The 20,710-nt window shown below is 37.8% G+C and overlaps 1 protein-coding gene across 3 annotated transcripts in view; it reads right to left on the bottom strand.

The window, feature by feature from the left end:
- The window catches only part of DARS1 (aspartyl-tRNA synthetase 1), an 81,007-nt gene that overhangs the window by 35,029 nt on the left and 25,268 nt on the right, over nucleotides 1-20,710 (bottom strand). For 2 of the 3 annotated variants that reach the window (XM_003909169.3, XM_017947872.3), the window contains exon 5: nucleotides 2,762-2,864. In XM_003909169.3, the coding sequence (XP_003909218.1) occupies nucleotides 2,762-2,864 (103 nt within the window). Of the gene's footprint in view, nucleotides 1-2,761; nucleotides 2,865-18,313; nucleotides 18,459-20,710 lie in introns of those variants that run through there. The other variant, XM_021923560.2, reaches the window with a different exon arrangement.

A 20,710-nucleotide genomic window follows, 5' to 3' on the forward strand; every position in this document is an offset into this window, starting at 1 on the left:
ATACTGTTGGAAGTTCTGGCCAGGGCAATTAGGCAGGAGAAAGAAATAAAGGGTATTCAACCAGGAAAAGAGGAAGTCAAATTGTCCCTGTTTGCAGGTGACATGATTGTATATTTAGAAAACCCCATTGTCTCAGCCCAAAATCTCCTTAAGCTGATAAGCAACTTCAGCAAAGTCTCAGGATACAAAATTAATGTGCAAAAATCACAAGCATTCTTATACACCAATAATAGAGAGCCAAATCATGAGTGAACTCCCATTCACAATTGCTTCAAAGAGAATAAAATACCTAGGAATCCAACTTACAAGGGATGTGAAGGACGTCTTCAAGGAGAACTGCAAACCACTGCTCAACGAAATAAAAGAGGACCCAAGCAAATGGAAGAACATTCCATGCTCATGGATAGGAAGAATCAATATCGTGAAAATGGCCATACTGCCCAAGGTAATTTATAGATTCAATGTCATCCCCATCAAGCTACCAATGACTTTCTTCACAGAATTGGAAAAAAACTACTTTAAAGTCCATATGGAACCAAAACAGAGCTCACATTGCCAAGACAATCCTAAGACAAAAGAATAAAGCTGGAGGCATCATACTACCTGACTTCAAACTATACTACAAGGCTACAGTAACCAAAACAGCATGGTACTGGTACCAAAACAGATGTATAGACCAATGGAACAGAACAGAGCCCTCAGAAATAATACCACACATCTACAACCATCTGATCTTTGACAAACCTGACAAAAACAAGAAATGGGGAAAGGATTCCCTATTTAATAAATGGTGCTGGGAAAACTGGCTAGACATATGTAGAAAGTTGAAACTGGATTCCTTCCTTACACCTTATACAAAAATTAATTCAAGATGGATTAAAGACTTAAATGTTAGACCTAAAACCATAAAAACCCTAGAAGAAAACCTAGGCAATGCCATTCAGGACATAGGCATGGGTAAGGACTTCATGACTAAAACACCAAAAGCAATGGCAACAAAAACCAAAATTCACAAATGGGATCTAATTAAACTAAAGACCTTCTGCACAGTGAAAGAAACCACCATCAGAGTGAACAGGCAACCTACAGAATGGGAGAAAATTTTTACAATCTACCCATCTGACAAAGGGCTAATATCCAGAATGTACAAAGAACTTAAACAAATTTACAAGAAAAAATCAAACCACCCCATCAAAAAGTGGGTGAAGGATATGAACAGACACTTCTCAAAAGAAAACATTTATGCAGCCAACATACATATGAAAAAATGCTCATCATCACTGGCCATCAAAGAAGTGCAAATCAAAACCACAATGAGATACCATCTCACACCAGTTAGAATGGCGATCATTGAAAAGTCAGGAAACAACAAGTGCTGGAGAGGATGTGGAGAAGAAATATGAACACTTTTCTACTGTTGGTGGGACTGTAAACTAGTTCAACCATTGTGGAAGACAGTGTGGCGATTCCTCAAGGATCTAGACCTAGAAATACCATTTGATCCAGCCATCCCATTACTGGGTATATGCACAAAGGATTATAAATCATGCTGCTATAAACACACATGCACACGTATGTTTACTGCAGCACTATTCACAATAGCAAAGACTTGGAACCAACCCAAATGTCTACCAATGATAGACTGGATTAATAAAATGTGGCACACATACATCATGGAATACTATGCAGCCATAAAAAAGGATGAGTTCATGTCCTTTGTAGGGACACGTATGAAGCTGGAAACCAATCATTCTCAGCAAACTATCGCAAGGACAGAAAACCAAACACCGTATGTTCTCACTCGTAGGTGGGAACTGAACAATGAGAACACTTGGACACAGGGTGGGAAACATCTCACACCAGGGCCTGTCATGGGCTCAGGGGAGGGGGGAGGGATAGCAGTAGGAGAAATACCTAATGTAAATGACGAGTTAATGGCTGCAGCACACCAACATGGCACATGTATGTATGTGTAACAAACCTGCACGTTGTGCACATGTATCCTAGAACTTAAAGTGTAATTAAAAAAAAAAGAAAAAAGAAAAAAGAAAAAATGGAAACCAAATAAATAAATAAAAGTACATCATCAGAAAACTTACAGCAAGACAGGTCCATTGTTATTCACTTATATTGGTAAGTAGTTTTTCAGATGTGTTTTATATTTTTCCCTATGTGGCTGTGGTAGACTGTTTGCAAAAATGGCTGCAATACTTCCTCTTGCTCCTGCATGTATATTCCCTTGCAATCATATTGCTTTTCCTCCCATCAAGGGCTAGAATCTATTTCTCTATCCCTTAAATCTAAGTTTTGCTGTGTGACTTTGACCAGTGGAATATTTAGCAGATGTGACACAAGTAGAAGCTTGAAAAGTGTCTGTTCTTAGGGTTTCGCTCTCTTGCCTTTGGGAACCCTCCTGGTACCTGAATATCAACATATCTGGGCTAGCCTGCTGGATGAGGGGAGGTCACAGAAAGAGATGCGCCAGACTTATCAGTCAGCCCAGCCAATGTCACATGGAGCAGATGAGCTATCTCAGTTGGGTGCATCACAGAATTGTAAGCAAATAAATGTTTGTTGTTTTAAGTCACTAAGTACTGGGGTGATTTGTTATATAATAAAAGCCAATTGATTCAGTAACTAATTTATAAACCTCAGTATTTTACATTAATTTTAATTAGTAAGAACATATAAATTGGACATGAAAAATCATTAGAACCCAAATCTATTTCTATATGTGATTTTATGTTTTGAAAAAAGTTACCTTCTGAACATGTAACTCAACATCTTGCTGTGTACAGCTTCCAATTTTCTGATTCACTTTTCTCACAACACCTTCTACATCCACAATGCTCTCTTTGTTGATGCTGTCAAGAGAAAAAATTTCCAACTTTAATCATCTCATCAGAGGTGTCAGAACTCATTTGGTGTTTCAGCAGTAAAGCTGAATATGTTAAACTCTTCTTTAATATAGTAAGCCACTTGAGACAAAGCCAGTCTATTTAACCTACTTAGAATAAGCTATTATGTAGCATACTTTGTGAGATTCCTTGAAGAGATGATTTTTTAGATGCCATAATTTAGTTACCACTTATAAAATACTCTGGACATAAAAGGTAATAAAACCAGTACTGAATTGGGAAAAGTAGTAAAAAGTCTTTTAATTATTTATTAAAGAACATTTCCCTCCCTATTTTTGAGATTCACTAAGATCAGCATTTCCTATAATGAGAAATACTGGCTTCAATAAATGCAATTACTGGTATGTGATGGAATTAAATAATAGAAGGTCAACCGAAAGATTTTAAAGTAATAAGAGGACATTAGGGTACTGTTTTGCAATTAAATTCTCACTATCTTTAGTTTCTGAGTATGCTCTGTCATCGGATTTATGACTATTGGATTGTGTACTCCCATTTAAAAGGATGCCTACATGAAGTTTAATATATGATGAGCGTAAAATAAATGCATCTCCTGGGTAGCTCATTTTTATAACAACTTGAATTCTGAACACCAGACACTCAAATTCTAAAATACAAAATTTATAAAGTAGCTTATTAAACACAATGATTATTTTTTAATCACTAGTACATAACTGAGGAAGAAAATGTATAATCCAAAATGGCGATTCCCATACAAAATGTACCAGTTTTACTTTTATGTATATTATTGCACTGACAAAGTTTATCACAATATAGTTGATGAAAAGGATAAAATTTAATTTTCATGGAAAAATTCTATTCATTCTGATGAGGATTTGGGTCTTTAGTAGTTGTGGTGCAATTAGACATTCTAGAAACTGGACAGTACTTACCTTACACAAGAGAACACCAGAATCCATTTCGATGAAAAAGGATCAAAATGAGGATAATAGGTAAAGAGTAATTAAGAAAGAAAATTGTTTATTTCACTTGGTTACAATGCCTAGAAATCTGTATGTCTGTTACCAACTAACTTAAAAAAAAAAAAATCAACAGCATGCATATCTCTTGCACTCTCGTTAAGTCTCCTGCACTGGGGCTATCACCTAATACCTAGCTAAAATCTTGACTACTGAAGAAACTCAGAATTTATTATGGCAAAAGAAGTAGTTGATGAACTAAGGTAAGGCACTTCTAAGGCTTGAAGGTATCAAGAGGTTCCAGTGGACTGTTATAAGGGCTTTCTAATACTTGTAATCTAGTGTCACTGAATGAATCTACCTTCAATGTGACTGCCACCTACCAGTAAATGTGATAACTGAGTGTATATTCAGGCGTGGTGAGAATTCTATTGCTTATCTCACATGTACTTTACAAGGAAGGTTTTCTCTTTTGTACCAATCAATGTACTGCTTCATCAAGCAACTTGACCCGTCCCAAGTAGAGGTACACTCTGCTACCTTTCTTCTATATCCCTAACCCCTTGGTCCCCTCATCTCACCTCCTTTGACTCCTATTAGAAGGCACTGCTGGCCCTCTGGACCTCCCATTATCAGACAACTTTCTTCAAGCAACTCAAGTCAAACACATCTACTTTTTTTTTTTGAGACAGTCTCATCTCCGTCACCCAGGCTGGAATGCAGTGGCCCTATCTCAGCTCTGCCTCCCGGATTCAAGTGATTCTCCTCTCTTAGCCTCCTGAGTAGCTGGGATTACAGGCATGTGCCACCATGCCTGGCTAATTTTTATACTTTTAGCAGAGACAGGGTTTCACCATGTTGGCCAGGGTGGTCTCAAACTCCTGACCTCAGGTGATCCACCCGTCTCGGCCTCCCAAAGTGCTGGGATTACAGGTGTGAGCCATCGCACCTGGCCCAAACACATCTACTTTTAAGGATTGAGAGTCATGCTAGTATCCTTCTAGAAAGGTGGAATGTAGTCAAAGATACTCTGCCCAGGGCTGGCTGTAAGTCCAATTAAAGCAAACAAAAATTTCCTCTTCTTTCTCATTCGGAAGTACCAGATGACTCTTTTAACTCAGGACCTGAAACCTGGAACTGTATCTACTTTTAGTACTTTAATTCAGTAGTACTGAGTGCTAAAATATTCGATCAGCTAGCCTAGAAAACAACTACCTACCATTTAGAACATTGTTTCCGGTCCTAAACAACTTACAAAATAACTTGTGAAACCACAAACTATTTTGTAAGCTAGGGCCAAAGTTATTATAAATTTCTGCAATTACAAATTGCTCTACTGAATCAATGGGAAAGAAGGCAGGATTAATCAGACATAGGGAACAGTTAATCTTTTTAACCCTTCCAATCTCAGCATTTCTATATGCAGCTGTTAAAAATCATAACCTATTTAGACATTAGTAAAACCATTCCATGATTTTGGACAATTTAGCTCTATTATCTCTATACAGCTACATCTGTATCTACATCTATTTCTATCTTACTGTAGACATGAGTGAATTCAGAAGAAAAAGTATTAAAATCAAAAAGGTTCCATTTGTGAAAAAGGGTCAGACTATTGGAGGGTTTTATGTATATATATAAAATTGAGTCAAAACAAGAGAGACAGGAATACTTGAGTACATTACTGCCAGTAGAAGAATAAAATTCTACTGATTGTAGAAACAGTCTAATTATATGATTTTAACTGACATTGTATATGAAGATGGCATAGTATCTACAGGAGAGGAAAGGAGGGGAGGGGAAGAAAGAGGGGAGGAGAGAGAAGAGTGAGGGTACCACTGCTAGCTTCTTTTCATTATTGGAATCCCACAATCTTTCTTCAGAAACCTCACACGCTATAGGTGATAAGTGACCTTCTGAGGAGCAATGCAAGTGATGGGTCCAGTGTTTATGTATAAATTAACTATTGGAAAAACTCAAACTCATTCTCATTCTTTTAGATAAAAGAAAAAAGCAGGGAAGACAGGGTAGGCGGAAAGAAGAAAGTTAGTTTAATTATTTTCTTTCCCTCAATGGGTAATCTTGAGCAAATCACACTTTGGAGAGCACTGGGGTAGAGAACAAGAATCATAAACCCTGAGAAATGGTTACTGCAGATGACCTGAAAATCAACGGTGAAGGTATAATTTCTATACAGGAGACAGGTGAAAAAATATTTAACAGCACACAGCTCCAGTCAAAGAGGTCACCATCTTGCAAATAAATGATGGAGACATAAATCTGGAGAAAAAGCAGTTTATCTCTTGCTGCTGGGTCCTAGTGTCAGGTTTTGACTCTACAAGTCCTCTTGTGAGTACAGAGAAGAATCACTGGGATCAACTCACTGCAAACTCGTCTCCTAGGTTCAAGTGACCCTCCCACCTCAGCCTTCTGAGTAGCTGGGATTACAGGCAGGCGCACCACGCCCAGCTAATTTCTGCATTTTATGTAAAGACAGGGTTTCATCATGTTGCCCAGGGTGGTCTCGAACTCCCGGGCTCAAGTGATTCATCTGCCTCGGCTTCCCAAAGTGGTGGGATTATAGGCGTGAGCCACCATGCCTGGCAAACACACTTTTATTTTATAGCTCAAATGAAAGTGATTTTAGGCCAAGCATAGTGATTTTTAGGCCAGCACTTTTGGGAGGTCAAGGCAGGTGTTTCACCTGAGGTCAGGAGTTTAAGACCAGCCTGGCCAACATGGTGAAACCCCGTCCCTACTAAAAATACAAAAAATTAGCCAGGCGTGGGGGAGCGGCCCTGTAGCCCCACCTACTCGGAAGCCTGAGGCAGGAGAACTGCTTGAACCCAGGAGGCAGAGGTTGCAGTGAGCAGAGATTGTAACACTGCACTCCAGCCTGGGTGACAGAGCAAGACTCCATCTCAGACAAAAAAAAAAAAAAAAAAAAGAAAGAAAGAAAGGAAAAAGAGAAAAGAGATTTCACAACTAAATCCTTAAAGTATTATTTCTATTATCTCTTTAGCAATTCCCTTTTATGTTCCAGGTTCTGTGTGAAGTGCTTTACGTATACACTATCTCATTTGAGCTTCACAAAGGCTTACACAGTAGGTATTATCAACATTTTACAGATGAGAAAACTGAGACTCTAAAAGGTTAAGTAATCAGACTACCATCACATAGCTAATATCATTTAATGATTATTGCCCTGGACAGTTCTGTTACAGACTGACAAATTAGAACTAAATTTAAATATCTCAGAATGCATCATTGGCTCACTCTGAAATAATACATTTTCATTCTTAGAAGCTCATGAGCTGCTAGATTGCTTTATAGTTTCTGTGGGGAAAAAAAAAAAACAAACGGAAAATAATAGGCTCTTTAGTAATAGTTTTGTTTTATACAAAGTTATATTTAGCCCAGGAGAATGAATCCCACAAATGATCTGAAAATTTCTGACAGCAGATTTTAGACCTGTTTTTTCCTTAGCACATCTTTAGCATTATCCAAATTTCCAACACAGATGTTGCAGTGGACAGGACTGAAAATAGAAGCTGTTTTTCCTCTAACAGATAAATACCCTGTTCCAACAAAGAGGTATAAAATGTAGGTGCAACTGTTCAAGGAGTTGCAATACACAACAGTATAATGGCTTCGCCTCCATTCACCAACTTATCCACACGGATGCTGAAGGGGTATCCACATGCCCACCTCTCTTTGGGCCTCAACTACAGACAATATACACTCCTACCACAGCACCTGTACCCTGCCTCTGCATGCAGTTGTTTATCTCCCTTTCCCTCTCCCAAAATTAAGCTTCTCCTAAGATATACATGACACACATAAATCTTTGCATACTCAAGCCCAGCAGAGTAAATGGACCAGAGCACGTGCTAAATACAAGTTTGTAAAAATCAATGAGACTTCTTCTGAGTATTATTTTGGTATTTTCCAGATCTAATAGTTAATGTAGGCTGGGTGCAGTGGTTCATGCCTGTAATCCCAGCACTTTGGGAGGCCAGGGTGGGTGGATCACTTGAGGTCAGGAGTTTGAGAGCAGCCTGGTCAACATGGTGAAACCCCATCTCCACTAAAAGTACACAAAAAAAATTTAGCTGGGCGTGGTAGCGTGCGCCTGTAGTCCCAGCTACTCGGGAGGCTGAGGCAGAGAATCGCTTGAACCCAGGAGGCAGAGGCTGCGGTGAGTCAAGACTGCGCCACTGCATTCCAGCCTAGGCGACAGAGCGAGACTCCATCTCAAAACAAACAAATCGTTAATGTAGCAAACTGAAATTTTAACCTACCAACTAGTAAAACACCTATTTTAGGTGAAAGATCTAGAAAGGAAAGAAAATAAACAAACTTGTATGTAGCTAGGTGACTCATTAGAGAATGAGAAACATACTTGTGACTCATCAGCTACCAATAAATCACTTAACCACAATGACTAATATGAAGAAAAATAAAATAAAATATATATGTACACACATAATGGTACTAAAAAAGGCTCATTTTCATAATCAAAATACCTCTATGTTTAGGGAGAGTGGGAAGCATTATGTAAGCACAAACAGCGATATATAAATTATAACTTTAAAACTACTTTTCACATTAATTGTAGTCCTTTATAGCAGGCACTGTAACATTAAACTTTAAAAACTTGTGTTCACACTCACTGTCCTCTGTAAGAGTCAATACAAAAAGGCCTCCAGGACTTCCTTTAAAAAAAAACTGGCTTTATAACACTTAACCAAAACTAACAAAAACTACTCTGTTAATTACTTTAAAATGGCACACATACCAAAAAAAAAAAATTTTAAAAAGAAAAAAGGGATAATATATCAACTCCAGGATCAACTATTAAACATTAGATAAGATGTGGATCCAGAAACAGGCCTGGACAGATAGGTACTGCATCTTTCTGCTTCTACACAAATTTCATTTAAAAACCTCAAACCATTTCAGATATATAATTAAGAACCTGTTCCTAAAACCTCTAGGGAATTAGATGTGCCAACCTTCCTATGCAACTCATTCAGTTGCTTCATTTTTATATGCATTCAGCCATGAGAAAATTGATCTTTCCAACAAATTGATTAAAATAATGTGTGAAGAGTCCTGTGGCACTTAAATCCAATTAGTGAGTCAACTTTTTAGATTACTCTATTGATGAATTGGATATTCCTAAGACAGACAATTTGAGGCAAAATAGTTGGCTCTGTATTAAATTCCAGTGTTTCTTTTAAGGAAAATACTCCAACGCTAGAAACTGCCAGCAGTATCGTCTAGCCAGTAAAGCAAAAGACAAGCACTTCAGATTTAATATCTAAAGTAAATGCTAAGATCGTTATCTACTTAAGATATTAAAAGTGACCTCATATTTTGCCTTTTAAATGATTAAGAAACCCCAGCTGGAACTATCTGATTTGATATTTTTAATAGTAGAGTCCTTGCTTTTTTCCACCTGGTATATGGCCAGAGGGAATAGCGTTAAATATAGGGCTTCATGGAATTAACATATAAATACCATTATTTCTCCCACTTTGTTGTGTATGAGTTCACATGCTTTAAATGTCCCGTTTCTTTGGGCAGTAACATTCAAAATGGAAACGAAACATCCTGAAAATAAACAAATAGTCCTCAGGCACTCCTCTAGCCCTAAAGATAACTCCAAGCATTTTATGTACAACAACTGATCTAAGACAGAATGAAAATTAAATGGAGATTAAAAATGACCTTTCCCTCACAGACATATTTCTATCCATACTATTTTCCAAACCAGATTCTGGCAGAATGGTTAGCTGGTCCACTAACTGAGCTGCTAGCTTCCCAAAGAGAATGTGTTACTAACTAAATATTCTTTTGAATTATCTCATGCTTCACTGATCCTCAAGTTTCTAAGTAAAGATTTTTGTTTTATTTAAGCAACAGAATCCAATAGAATTGGTTTAGATGTTGGTGATATGCTGTTTTTAATAATAACAGAAGGGTGGTAGAATACTAAGCAATGGGACTCACAGTACTTTCCAAATTTTGCCTTTCCAATTATATTTAGAGACTAAGAGATAAAGAGGAATGAGATCCTGAAGAGGTCAGTGAAACAACGAAAATAACAGGCACAGCCCATAAACCTCTATTTTCATTATAAAGTAGAATATACACAAGTGGGCCCAGCGGAGGAACAGGAATCAGTTGTCATGCCATGAACACAGAGGATATCTCCAGCCTGGTGTTAGATGACGGAATCAGGAGTCTTTGGGACAGGGTAGTTTGTAGGGTGTTTGTGGGGCAAGAGAAACAAAGGGGCGGAAAATAGTGGATAAAGGTGCAGAGAGTAGTTTCAGGAATGGAGCATGGGGCCACATGAGATAAGGAGGAGGCTGAAAAGACTGGGAGAGAATGTGGAGATGGATAAAAAGACTAGAAGTCTTGATGAGGTCCAACAGAAAATGAGGTGGCCTGGGGGAGGCAGATTGGTGGAAATTATAATCAGAGGATTATGGGGTAAAACAACCTATTGGGCTTTTTATAAACTCAAAAGCCTGGAACTTCTCTTCAGTTAACTCAATATAGTTAACCTTAGGAGACACCACTGGCTGCCTACTCAATGGACTTCCTTTCTTCTTTGCTAAAGGAGCTAGCTTCACTCCTCTTCGGTGTCCACTCTTTATTCGGCCAAGTGCTATATGGGAAGAGGAGTTCATCCCAGCTCCAAAGAGTGGGTCATGTGTACTCTCAGTCCATGTTGGCAATTTATTCCAGATTAAAGGTGTCATTTCCACCTAGTTTCTCAAACCAGTCATTTTTTAATTCATTATTTTCCTTACTCCCACACATTAAGTAATAAGCAAACAGATAAGATTCATGTTTTACTCACTCACTAGCAAACCCTGTTGTCACTTTCAAGAGTACAGTTTTGCTATAAAGCTTGTTTTGAAAATGTGAATTTGTTTCAACACCACTGACATATTAGGGAACAATTTGAGTATGAGAATTTTGCTTTTGCCTATGCCAGATTTCATCAGTGAGAACACTCGGTCAATACAGAAAACAATACTTGGGTGCACTCGGCCATGCAGGAATATACAAAATGCACACACCTTAAACATCTACCTGTAATTCATGTTATGAGCCATGCCCCTCCACATCTGCTGTTACAACTCTCCCTTTGATTTCAGACACTGTTCCTTCCATCACTTCACAATAACGTACAAACTGCCTTTCTTTTGACACCCACTTCCGCAAGCAAACTGCACATTTTTTTCAAGGTAAAATGCTATATATATTGTAGTATTTATGTATTTCTTAACCATTCAATGAGTATAAAACTGTTACCTTTAAGAAGTTAGGTTACTGGCCAGGCGTGGTGGCTCACGCCTCTAGACCCAGCACTTTGGGAGGCTGAGACGGGTGGACCACCTGAGGTCAGGAGTTCAAGACCAGGCTGGCCAACATGGTGAAACCCTGTCTCTACTAAAAATACAAAAAGTAGCTGGGCATGGTGGTGGGCGCCTGTAATTTACTCAGCTACTCAGGAGGCTGAGGCAGGAGAATCGTTGAACCCGGGAGGCGGAGGTTGCAGTGAGCTGAGATTGCGCCACAGCACTCCAGCCTGGGCGACAAGAGTGAGACTCTGTCTCAAAAAAAACAAATACAAAAACAAAAACAAAAAACAAAACAAAAAAACAAACAACAACCAAAAAAACCCTTAGGTTCTTGTCTTTTCAAAAAGTGTGCCATTAATGAAGTTTTTTTTTAATTGACACACAATTGTACATATTTATGAGGTACAGTGTGATGTCTCCATAGAGGTATACAATGTGTAAAAATCAAATCAGGGCATTTGGCATATCTGTCACTTCAAACATTTATCACTTCTTTGCGGTGAGAACTTTCCAAAACCTCTCTTCTGGCTGTTTTGAAATATTCAACATTGTTAACCATAGTTACCCTACTGTGCAAGAGAACACCAGAACTTACTCTTCTTCCTATATATCTGTAATTTTGAACAGACTGACCAACTCTCCCTTGTCTCCCTCCCCCACACCAACTATGCTCTCTACATCTATGTGATCAACATCTTTAGCACATGAGATCATGTAGTATTTCTCTTTCCACGTCCAGCTTATTCCACTTAACACAATGCTCTGCAGGTTCATCTATGTTGCCACAAACGACAAGATTTCATTTTTTATGGCTGAATAGTATTCCAGTGTGTATATATCCCACACTTTATCCATTCATCTGTTGAAGGAAACTTAGGTTGAATCCTTATCTTGGCTATGGTGAATGGTGCTGCAATAAATATTGGAGTGCAAATATGTATCTCTCTTTGACATAATCATTTCATTTCCTTTGGATAATTACTCCATAATGGGATTATGGATCATATGGTAGTTCTATTTTTAATTTCTGATGAGCCGCCATACCATTTTCCATAGAGGCTATAGTAATTTACATTCCCACCAATAGTGTATGAGGGGTTCCCTTTCTCCACATCAAGTTTTTGAGTGTTATGCCATTAACCCCATTTTCTCCATAAACACCGTGGTTTTTATTGCACAATTTTGCATAGGACAGTAATTTTTAGGAATGCATATGTCACACAGCAGAACTGACAGTACATTAGCACCAGTTTACAAAAAGCTAATCTAAAAGGACACCCATCCCTAAATGTCTCAAGATCTCTTCTCCCTTGCTGTTGATGGAGCAATTCTAGGAAAGGACTTTAGTTGGTACAAGTGTCTAACAAAGAACCTGCAATTTGATGTGTTAAGGAACAGTATTAGTTATCCAGACAAATCCTTTCAATTCTTTCCTGCATCCACAATCTTAGTAAAAGATAAATCCTTATTTTAAATTCTGAGTCTGTGGTTTTATTTTCAACATCAGTGGCATACACCACACAGCTGCTTTTTTGAATGACTTTGTGCCTTATTCCTCACAAGAGTGATACAAAGGTGCAAAATGTATTGTGTCGTGTTAATGGCAGTGCTGATAAGGAAAAAAAGCCCAAAGCCTAAGCAAAAGTAGACACAATTAATTATTAGATTTGCCTCTAGTGGTGTTAGATTGCATGTTTATAACTTTCAACATTTTTATTATTGAGATTATTCAGGAAGAATAACTGTCACTGAAAACATGAAACTCTCTAGGTTCCAACTCCCTGTCTCTTCCCCTTATTTTTAGAGCATGCTTTTTAACAATAGTGTGACTCCTTAGAAGGCAGCTACTGCTTTACAGTAGAAGAGACAAACTCATTAGTGTTACAAATGGTTAAAAATAAATTCCTCCTTTGGAATTTTTAGCATGAATTTATCACTCAAACATAAAAAAATTTTTTATTACTTTATAATCAGTTCTACTTTTTATTTTTAATATTTACTTATTTATTTATTTATTTATTGTAGAGACAGGGTTTTGCCACGTTGCCCAGGTTGGTCTTGAACTCTTGGGCTCAAGTGATCCTCCTACCTCAGCCTCCTAAAGTGCTGGGATGACAGGCATGAGTCACCATGCCTGGCCCAGTTCTATTAAAAGACTAGAGTGAGTACAGAATCTAAGACACCTTAGTCAAAACACTTAATATTTCACACCTCGATTTCCTCATCTGAAAACAAAACAAACAAACAACAAAAAAAGAAAAAAGAAAAAGAAAAAGAGAACAGAATCAACCTCCTCCCCACCCCAAAACAAAAAAAAGACAAAAACAGTATTTATACCTCATGGGGCTGCTGTGCAGATCAAGTGAGAAAAAAGTCTGGCACTTTGCAGCTCCACACTTAGTATATAGTAATAGTCAGCTATTACTGCTATTATTATAAGCAAACCTGTTATTTCCCCTGTACACCAAATGGGGAAGATGCTGGTGACCATTGTACTGTACCTTTTGGGTCTGGTACAGGGACTAACAGAGAAGAGGCATCCAAATAAGCATAAAAATCCATGCTAGACACTGGAAAGGTTGGCAAGATAAAGCAAGGGTAGTTACTATACTGAGTTTTAATTGCAGATTAAGTTTCTTAAATATTAAAAATAATAATATTTCACATGCAATAAGAGTCCTGTATGTGGTGGGGGATGGGTTTTCCATGATCTTTCATCTAAAAAATATATGACACCTACTACGGAGGTCGCTGAAGAGTATCCCATCGTTATTCACATAATCTATCAATAAACCCAAGATAATGACAGAAGATGAGCAGCATAATAGTGTTACCTTTTATTTCTCGTCATTCTAGGTACCACAGATTTAAGCACCTAGAAGCACTGTATTATATTAGATAGTCACAATACAGAACTAAAATATAACAGAAATCCTATATATTGAAGTATTCTGATTGTGTTGTTAATAGTAGGGATAAACTTGGGAGTTGGCAGAGGCTGGGTGATGATCAAAATTTAATCCTGGATAATCGCTCATATTTTTCTAAACTATTTTCATTTATTACCAGCACTAAAAAAAAAAAAAATCAATAATGGTAAAAGAGACACTATGTACATTAAGTTTTTTCATTTGCATACTTATATATCCTTATATCAACAAAAACTATTAAAATTTTTAACACAGAAACTTGACTATTAAAGGTTTTCAGCAAAACCAATAAACTTTTTAGCTTTCTGGTTATCAGAAATAATGTGTTAAATCTGACTATATACTCAATGAGAAACGTACTCACAGATCTACATAACCACCTACATTCAAATGAGTAATTTTTAAATCTTTGCAAGGATGTAATAAAGATTAGTTAGAAAAGAGGCATGCCATAAAGTTGTTACACACCAGTTCTTCAAATAATGTACCAACATAAAATGCTTCAATGTTATAAATTAAATGTACAATTCACTGAGGCAAAGAAGTGCAAAATGCCCAAACACAAGAAACCATATATTTGCTAATTAAAACAGCATTAAAAGAACAAAAATAAAAATAAATTAGGTAAGTACTTTAAAAAATAATAAAACCACCTTTTGACAATAAAAATCTTTTTTTTTTTCTTTTTTTTTTTTTTTAGATAGGGTCTTGCTCTGTCACACAGTCTGGAGTGCTGTGGCACGATCTCGGCTCACTGCAACCTTCACCTCCCAGGTAGCTGGGACCACAGGCTCACACCACCACACCCGGCTAATTATTTTGACTTTTATTATAGAGATGATGTTTCACCATATTGCCTAGGCTGGTCTTGAACTTCTGGGCTCAAGTGATCTGCCTGCTTTGGCCTCCCAAAATGCTGGGATTATAGGTGTGAGCCACCACGCCCAGCCATATGTTTCAATTTTAAGAGAAGAACAAACTTTGTTTATACGTCAAGCAAGCATTTCTTTCAATTATAGTGAATTAGTATAGTACTACACTAGATCTCAGACTTGTGTATTTATCAGGCAAGTAGAAATAAGTGTTTGAATAAGAGTGTTAGCTTTGAAGAATGAGGTAAGATAAGCAAACAGTAAACAATATATGAAGTCACATGGTTGTCCGGGAAAACCAGAGATGGACAGTATTTAAAGTGGTAAAAACAAATTTTATTCAAGACTACTGCAATAGGGGAAAACAGATCTAAGTATAGAACTGGGCTCAACTTTGAATATACCATTGGCAAGTTGAAACTTAGAGCCAAAGATGGGAACATAGTCAGTGGATGGAAAATTACTAAGAGGAGCCATCAGGGGAAAGGGGGATTCTGGTGAAAGTGACCTAACAGGATTCTTGTTGATGGCAGGTGAGGGTGATCAGACATCACCTGAGGGATGGTGGAGGAGTAGGAACCTGATTAGCTACGGAGGGTGATCAGACACTGACGGGGGATGACAGGGGTTGTAGTTAAAGCAACTCAGTAGGATTCTTGTCAAAACTGAACAATGCACACATAAACATGAAGTAAAAAAGTCAAGGTTTATTGGAGCAGAAAGTTCTTTCAAAGGAATCTGAGGAAGGTTTGGTCAATGAGGGACTCTGTGTCACCAGTTAGTAGGGAACTAAATCCCTGCGTTCTCTGTACCTCTATTACACCAATCTGTCCACAGGTGCTTTGCAAAAATTAAAGATTTAAATCATTCTTTAAATCATGATAACTTATTTATCTATCTATTTATTTGAGACGGAGTCCCACTCTGTTGCCCAGTCTGGAGTGCAACAGCGTGATCTCGGTTCACTGCAACCTCCATCTCCTGGGTTCCAGCAATTCTCCTGCCTCAGCCTCCCAAGTAGCTGGGATTACAGGTGCCCACCACCACACCTGGCTAACTTTTTTTATTTTTAAGTAGAGATAGGGTTTCATCGTGTTGGCCAGGTTGGTCTTGAACTCCTGACCTCAGATGATCCATCCACCTTGGCCTTCCAAAGTGCTGGGATTCCAGGTGTGAGCCACCACGCCCGGCCCATGATAACTTACTTTTTAAGCTAGAGTCTTGCTCTGCTGCCCAAGCTGGACTGCAGTGGCACAATCACAGCTCACTGCCTGGACCTCCTGGGCTCAGGTGATTCTCCCACCTCAGCCTCTGGAGCAGCTGCGACTACAGGCACATGCCGCCATGCCCTGCTAATTTTTTTTTTTTTTTTTTTTTTGAGACAGAATCTCGCTCTGTTGTCTAGGCTGGAGTGCAGTGATGCAATCCTGGCTCACTGCAACCTCTGCCTCCTGGGTTCAAGTGATTCTGCTGCCTCAGCCTCCCGAGTAGCTGGGACTACAGGCACGTGCCACCATGCCCAGCTAATTTTTTGTATTTTCAGTAGAGATGGGGTTTCGCCACGTTAGCCAGGATGGTCTTGATCTCCTGACCTCACTTTGGGAGCCTCGGCCTCCCAAAGTGCTGGGATTCCAGGCATGAGTGACCACGCCTGGCCGACTAACTAAAAAAAATTTTTTTTTGTAGAGATGGGGTTTCGCCATATTGGCCAGGATGGTCTCAAACTTCTGGGCTCAAGTAAACTGCCCGTTTTGGCCTCCCGAAGTGCTGGGATTACAGGCATGAGCCACCATGCCCAGCTGTTAACTTATTTTATGAACTAATTTTTCTTCACTAAAACCCCAAGAATTTTGGGTCCAAAATAAGCATGGTGAGAAGTATGCACTACTCAATAAGGCACAGACCAGCAGTTCTAAAACTACTATATGGGTTCTCCTTAGTGGAACAAAAAATGTCAACAACCCCCAGTAATCACTTAAATAAGTTCTGTCACGTTACTTAAACACCTACAAATACCAAACTAGTGTAAATGCTTATGCTTATAGCCCTTAACTTTAAAATAGAAATAAATGTTTAAATAAAAACAAAATTCAAATTAATAAGTAATATTAAGTTTTAGTTTCACTAAAACTAAGTTGCTGACATTTGGTTTACTGAATAAAGCTTGCAGCCTCAGAGCCAGTTCCATAATTAATTTGTTTCTGTATTCTGACTTCAATACTAGTAATGTGAAGAATACCTGTTCGGTTACCTAAAACATTAACTCTGAGGTAGAGTCAGGATATTTTAGCTTCATAATTAACCAAAATTCTGTAAAGAGTAATCTAAGAATGACAATTTAAATAAAGCATCAGTAATCATTTTATAAAACTATCTTGCTTATGTGAAAGTTAATGTGGCATTAATTACAATTTGTATCAAATGAATTATCGAATACCTGAAACTTAACTGGAACTAGAAATAGAAACATTTTTCCTTGCATCAAACTGTTATACTATTAGTGATCTGCTGCTCCTATACAGACAAAAAGAGAATTTAATATATCTCCTTGAATGGTACAGGCTTTTCTGAGTTCAGAATTCCTCCAAATTACCAAGTACTACCTGGTAACCCAACTCGTTCAGCATGTGTCTCTATTCAAACTACTGTGAAACCTTCATTTGTACAGAATATGAATATCATTTGGCTTCAGCTGGCATGAATGCAATTGTAAATAAGACAGTAATGCTAATGGAGCACTAGATTCACATGGCAGTTTTCAGTTATAAATCTGTCTTTAAAATGATATGGAATAATATAACTTTAAGATTATCATCAAAATATATACTAAAAATTTAAATATATATAATACATACATGTAAATACATATAATTCTCAGTCTCCTAAGAATACATATGTGGATCCCTAAGAAACGAACAGAGAAACCAAACAATGAGGATCCTGATGGATATGGGGTTAAGCTAAATGACAAAGAATGAAGATTAATGAATAAAGTCAATGCCTTTAAAATGAGAAGTGAAGAGAGGTCACTGCAGGCATGGAATGTCTGCCCATCTGAAGGGTGCGTACTGGGAAGCAGTGGGAAATAACACTGTAGGGAGGGAAACACCAGGCAGAATGAATCTTGGACATGGTCGGAAGTAGGAAGCCATTACAGATTTTAGATAAACTAGCACTGAAAATAAAACTTCTGGCAAGTGTGGACTTAAAGAGGGAGCAAAAAGGGCATATATCCTTCAATAAATATGAGTTTAATAAATGACTGGACTACTTTGTCCTAAACCAAATAACATGGCAGCAAATACAAAGAACACTAAGGGGAGACAAAAAAAATTGAAGCCAAATATCTTTAAAATCTCATGTGGACAGACAGACATAAGACTTTACTCTCAAATTTGTTTTAGAAATTTTAGTACTGCTGTCCTTCCAGTATCATATCAGAAAATTCAATTATCTTCCATGCTTAAAAACACAGAAAGTCACACCTGTAATCCCAACACTTTGGGAGGTTGAGGCGGGTGGATCCCACCTGAGGTCAGGAGTTCAAGACCAGTTCGAGACCAACGAACAAGGTGAAATCCCGTCTCTACTAAAAACACAAAAAATAAGCCGGGCGTGGTGGCTGGTACCTGTAATCCCAGTTACGAGGCTGAGGAAGGAGAATCACTTGAACCTGGGAAACGGAGGTTGCAATGACCTGAGACCGTGCCACTGCACTCCAGCCTGGGCAACAAGAGCCAAACTCCATCTCAAAACAACAACAACAAAACACAGAAAGTCCAAGTGAACTTAAAGTTTCTTCAGTTTGGTACAACAATAATGAATATAGTTAGTGAATAACAATAATAATAACCACAGTGAATATAGTTAGACCACAGCGGGTTATAAAATTTCCTCCTTTTAATCTGTTAATAACAAATAGAGGAATTTCTTTTTATTGCTCTTTATGATTCAATAATAACCTTACACCTTAGATTTTTGTTTTTATAAGTATCAGTTCACCAAACGGTACTGCCTAAACAAGTGACCTCAAAGATAAATGTATGAAAGCTATCTTAATTTTTGCTTTCACAATGGAGTAATGCATACCCATTTTAGAAAAAACACAGTAACAATTTTTAGGAAAAGGAAGTTAAAAGACGAAGAAAATCTCCATACATCTTTTCCCTAAAAAAAGTTCTAAAAAGTTCTTGTTGAAGTCTAAAAGTGGACTTCTCTTATCAAGGATCAGGATTTCTGAACTATCTTAGAAGTACAGGTTACATCACACAGAAAGGACAAAATGACCCATCTGGAACATAAAATCATGTTCCTAAGAAAATTATCTTAACCAACTACAAAACCTAAAAACTCATCTTTTGCCAACGAGTCTTTGCCATAAGAATTTCCCTTTTTCACAGGATAGCAAAAGCCATTAACTCACCTACTGGTAATTACTCAGGCTTGATTCCTTAACATACTAGTGCCAAAAGTTTAATAATAGTTATCTATGTACCACATGTTGAATCTATTGTATAAAATTGGCTCCATTCACTTACATATAACCAGTGACAAGGTTTATAATTTGCAACAGCTCAACCTTTTCCCACACATTGCTACTTTATATAAAGTCCATTTTTTAAAAGGACTAAAAATAGCTACATGTTCTTTGCTTTAAAAAAAAAATTCAAGTCACAATTTAGTTGTTAAGCCTGAACTGCATCTAGATCTTTATGGAGTTCCACTTCAGGAATTACAAACTCTAGGCTAAATTATCTATATTCTTCCCTTGTCTAAAAGAAAGATCACCCATGGCTGGGCGTGGTGGCTCATGCCTGTAATCCCAGCACTTTGGGCGGCCAAGGTGGGTGGATCACCTGAGGTCAGGAGTTCAAGATCAGCCTGACCAACATGGAGAAAACCCATCTCTACCAAAAATACAAAAGTAACTGGGCGTGGTGGCACACGCCTGTAATCCCAGCTACTGAGGAGGCTGGGGCAGGAGAATTGCTTGAACCTGGAAGGTGGAGGTTGCGGTGAGCAGAGATCACACCATTGCACTCCAGCCTGGGCAACGAGAGTGAAATTCCGTCTCAAAAAAAAAAAAAGATCACCCGTATATCATCCCAATTGGATGAAAGCCCTTATTGAAATAATGATAAAAAGGTGTTCTTTAATTTTATGAGGGCATTAGTGAACTAAGTTCTGTCTGGGAGACCATTTGAAAGTAGCCTTTTTAGCTATTAAGCTATGGTTGACATTTGATATAGTCAATTGCTGTTACTTAGTCAAGCCCCAGGAGTTTCTGAGAAGACCTGAAATAATAAGAATAACTTATTTGTGGAGTACTTTAAATGTGTCTACTTCTAAACACATCACATGGATTAACTGTCCACTTGTCAGTAGAATGCCTCTCACTGAATATTATGGGTAAGTAGGATTTTCAAAAGGCTTTTCCACTGGAAGCTTTAGGAACATAACACTGAGCTTATAATGCAGTTTAATGGAAAAATGTATTCTCTATGTAACTGTTGGCTTCATGTATTAGTTTTCAGAACCAAATTATTATACAAAAGACGATAACTAAAAAAGTTGTTTGTTGATTTGAGGTTGACTTTTTTCCAGTATTTTTCAGTATATTTAACAGAATTTAGGATCTATGTCTGTAGTTTCCAGGACCATCTTTTTTTCTTTTATAGAAGGCTCTCT

The sequence above is a fragment of the Papio anubis genome, chromosome 10, assembly GCF_008728515.1.
Source record: "Papio anubis isolate 15944 chromosome 10, Panubis1.0, whole genome shotgun sequence".
NCBI classification, from domain to species: domain Eukaryota; kingdom Metazoa; phylum Chordata; class Mammalia; order Primates; family Cercopithecidae; genus Papio; species Papio anubis.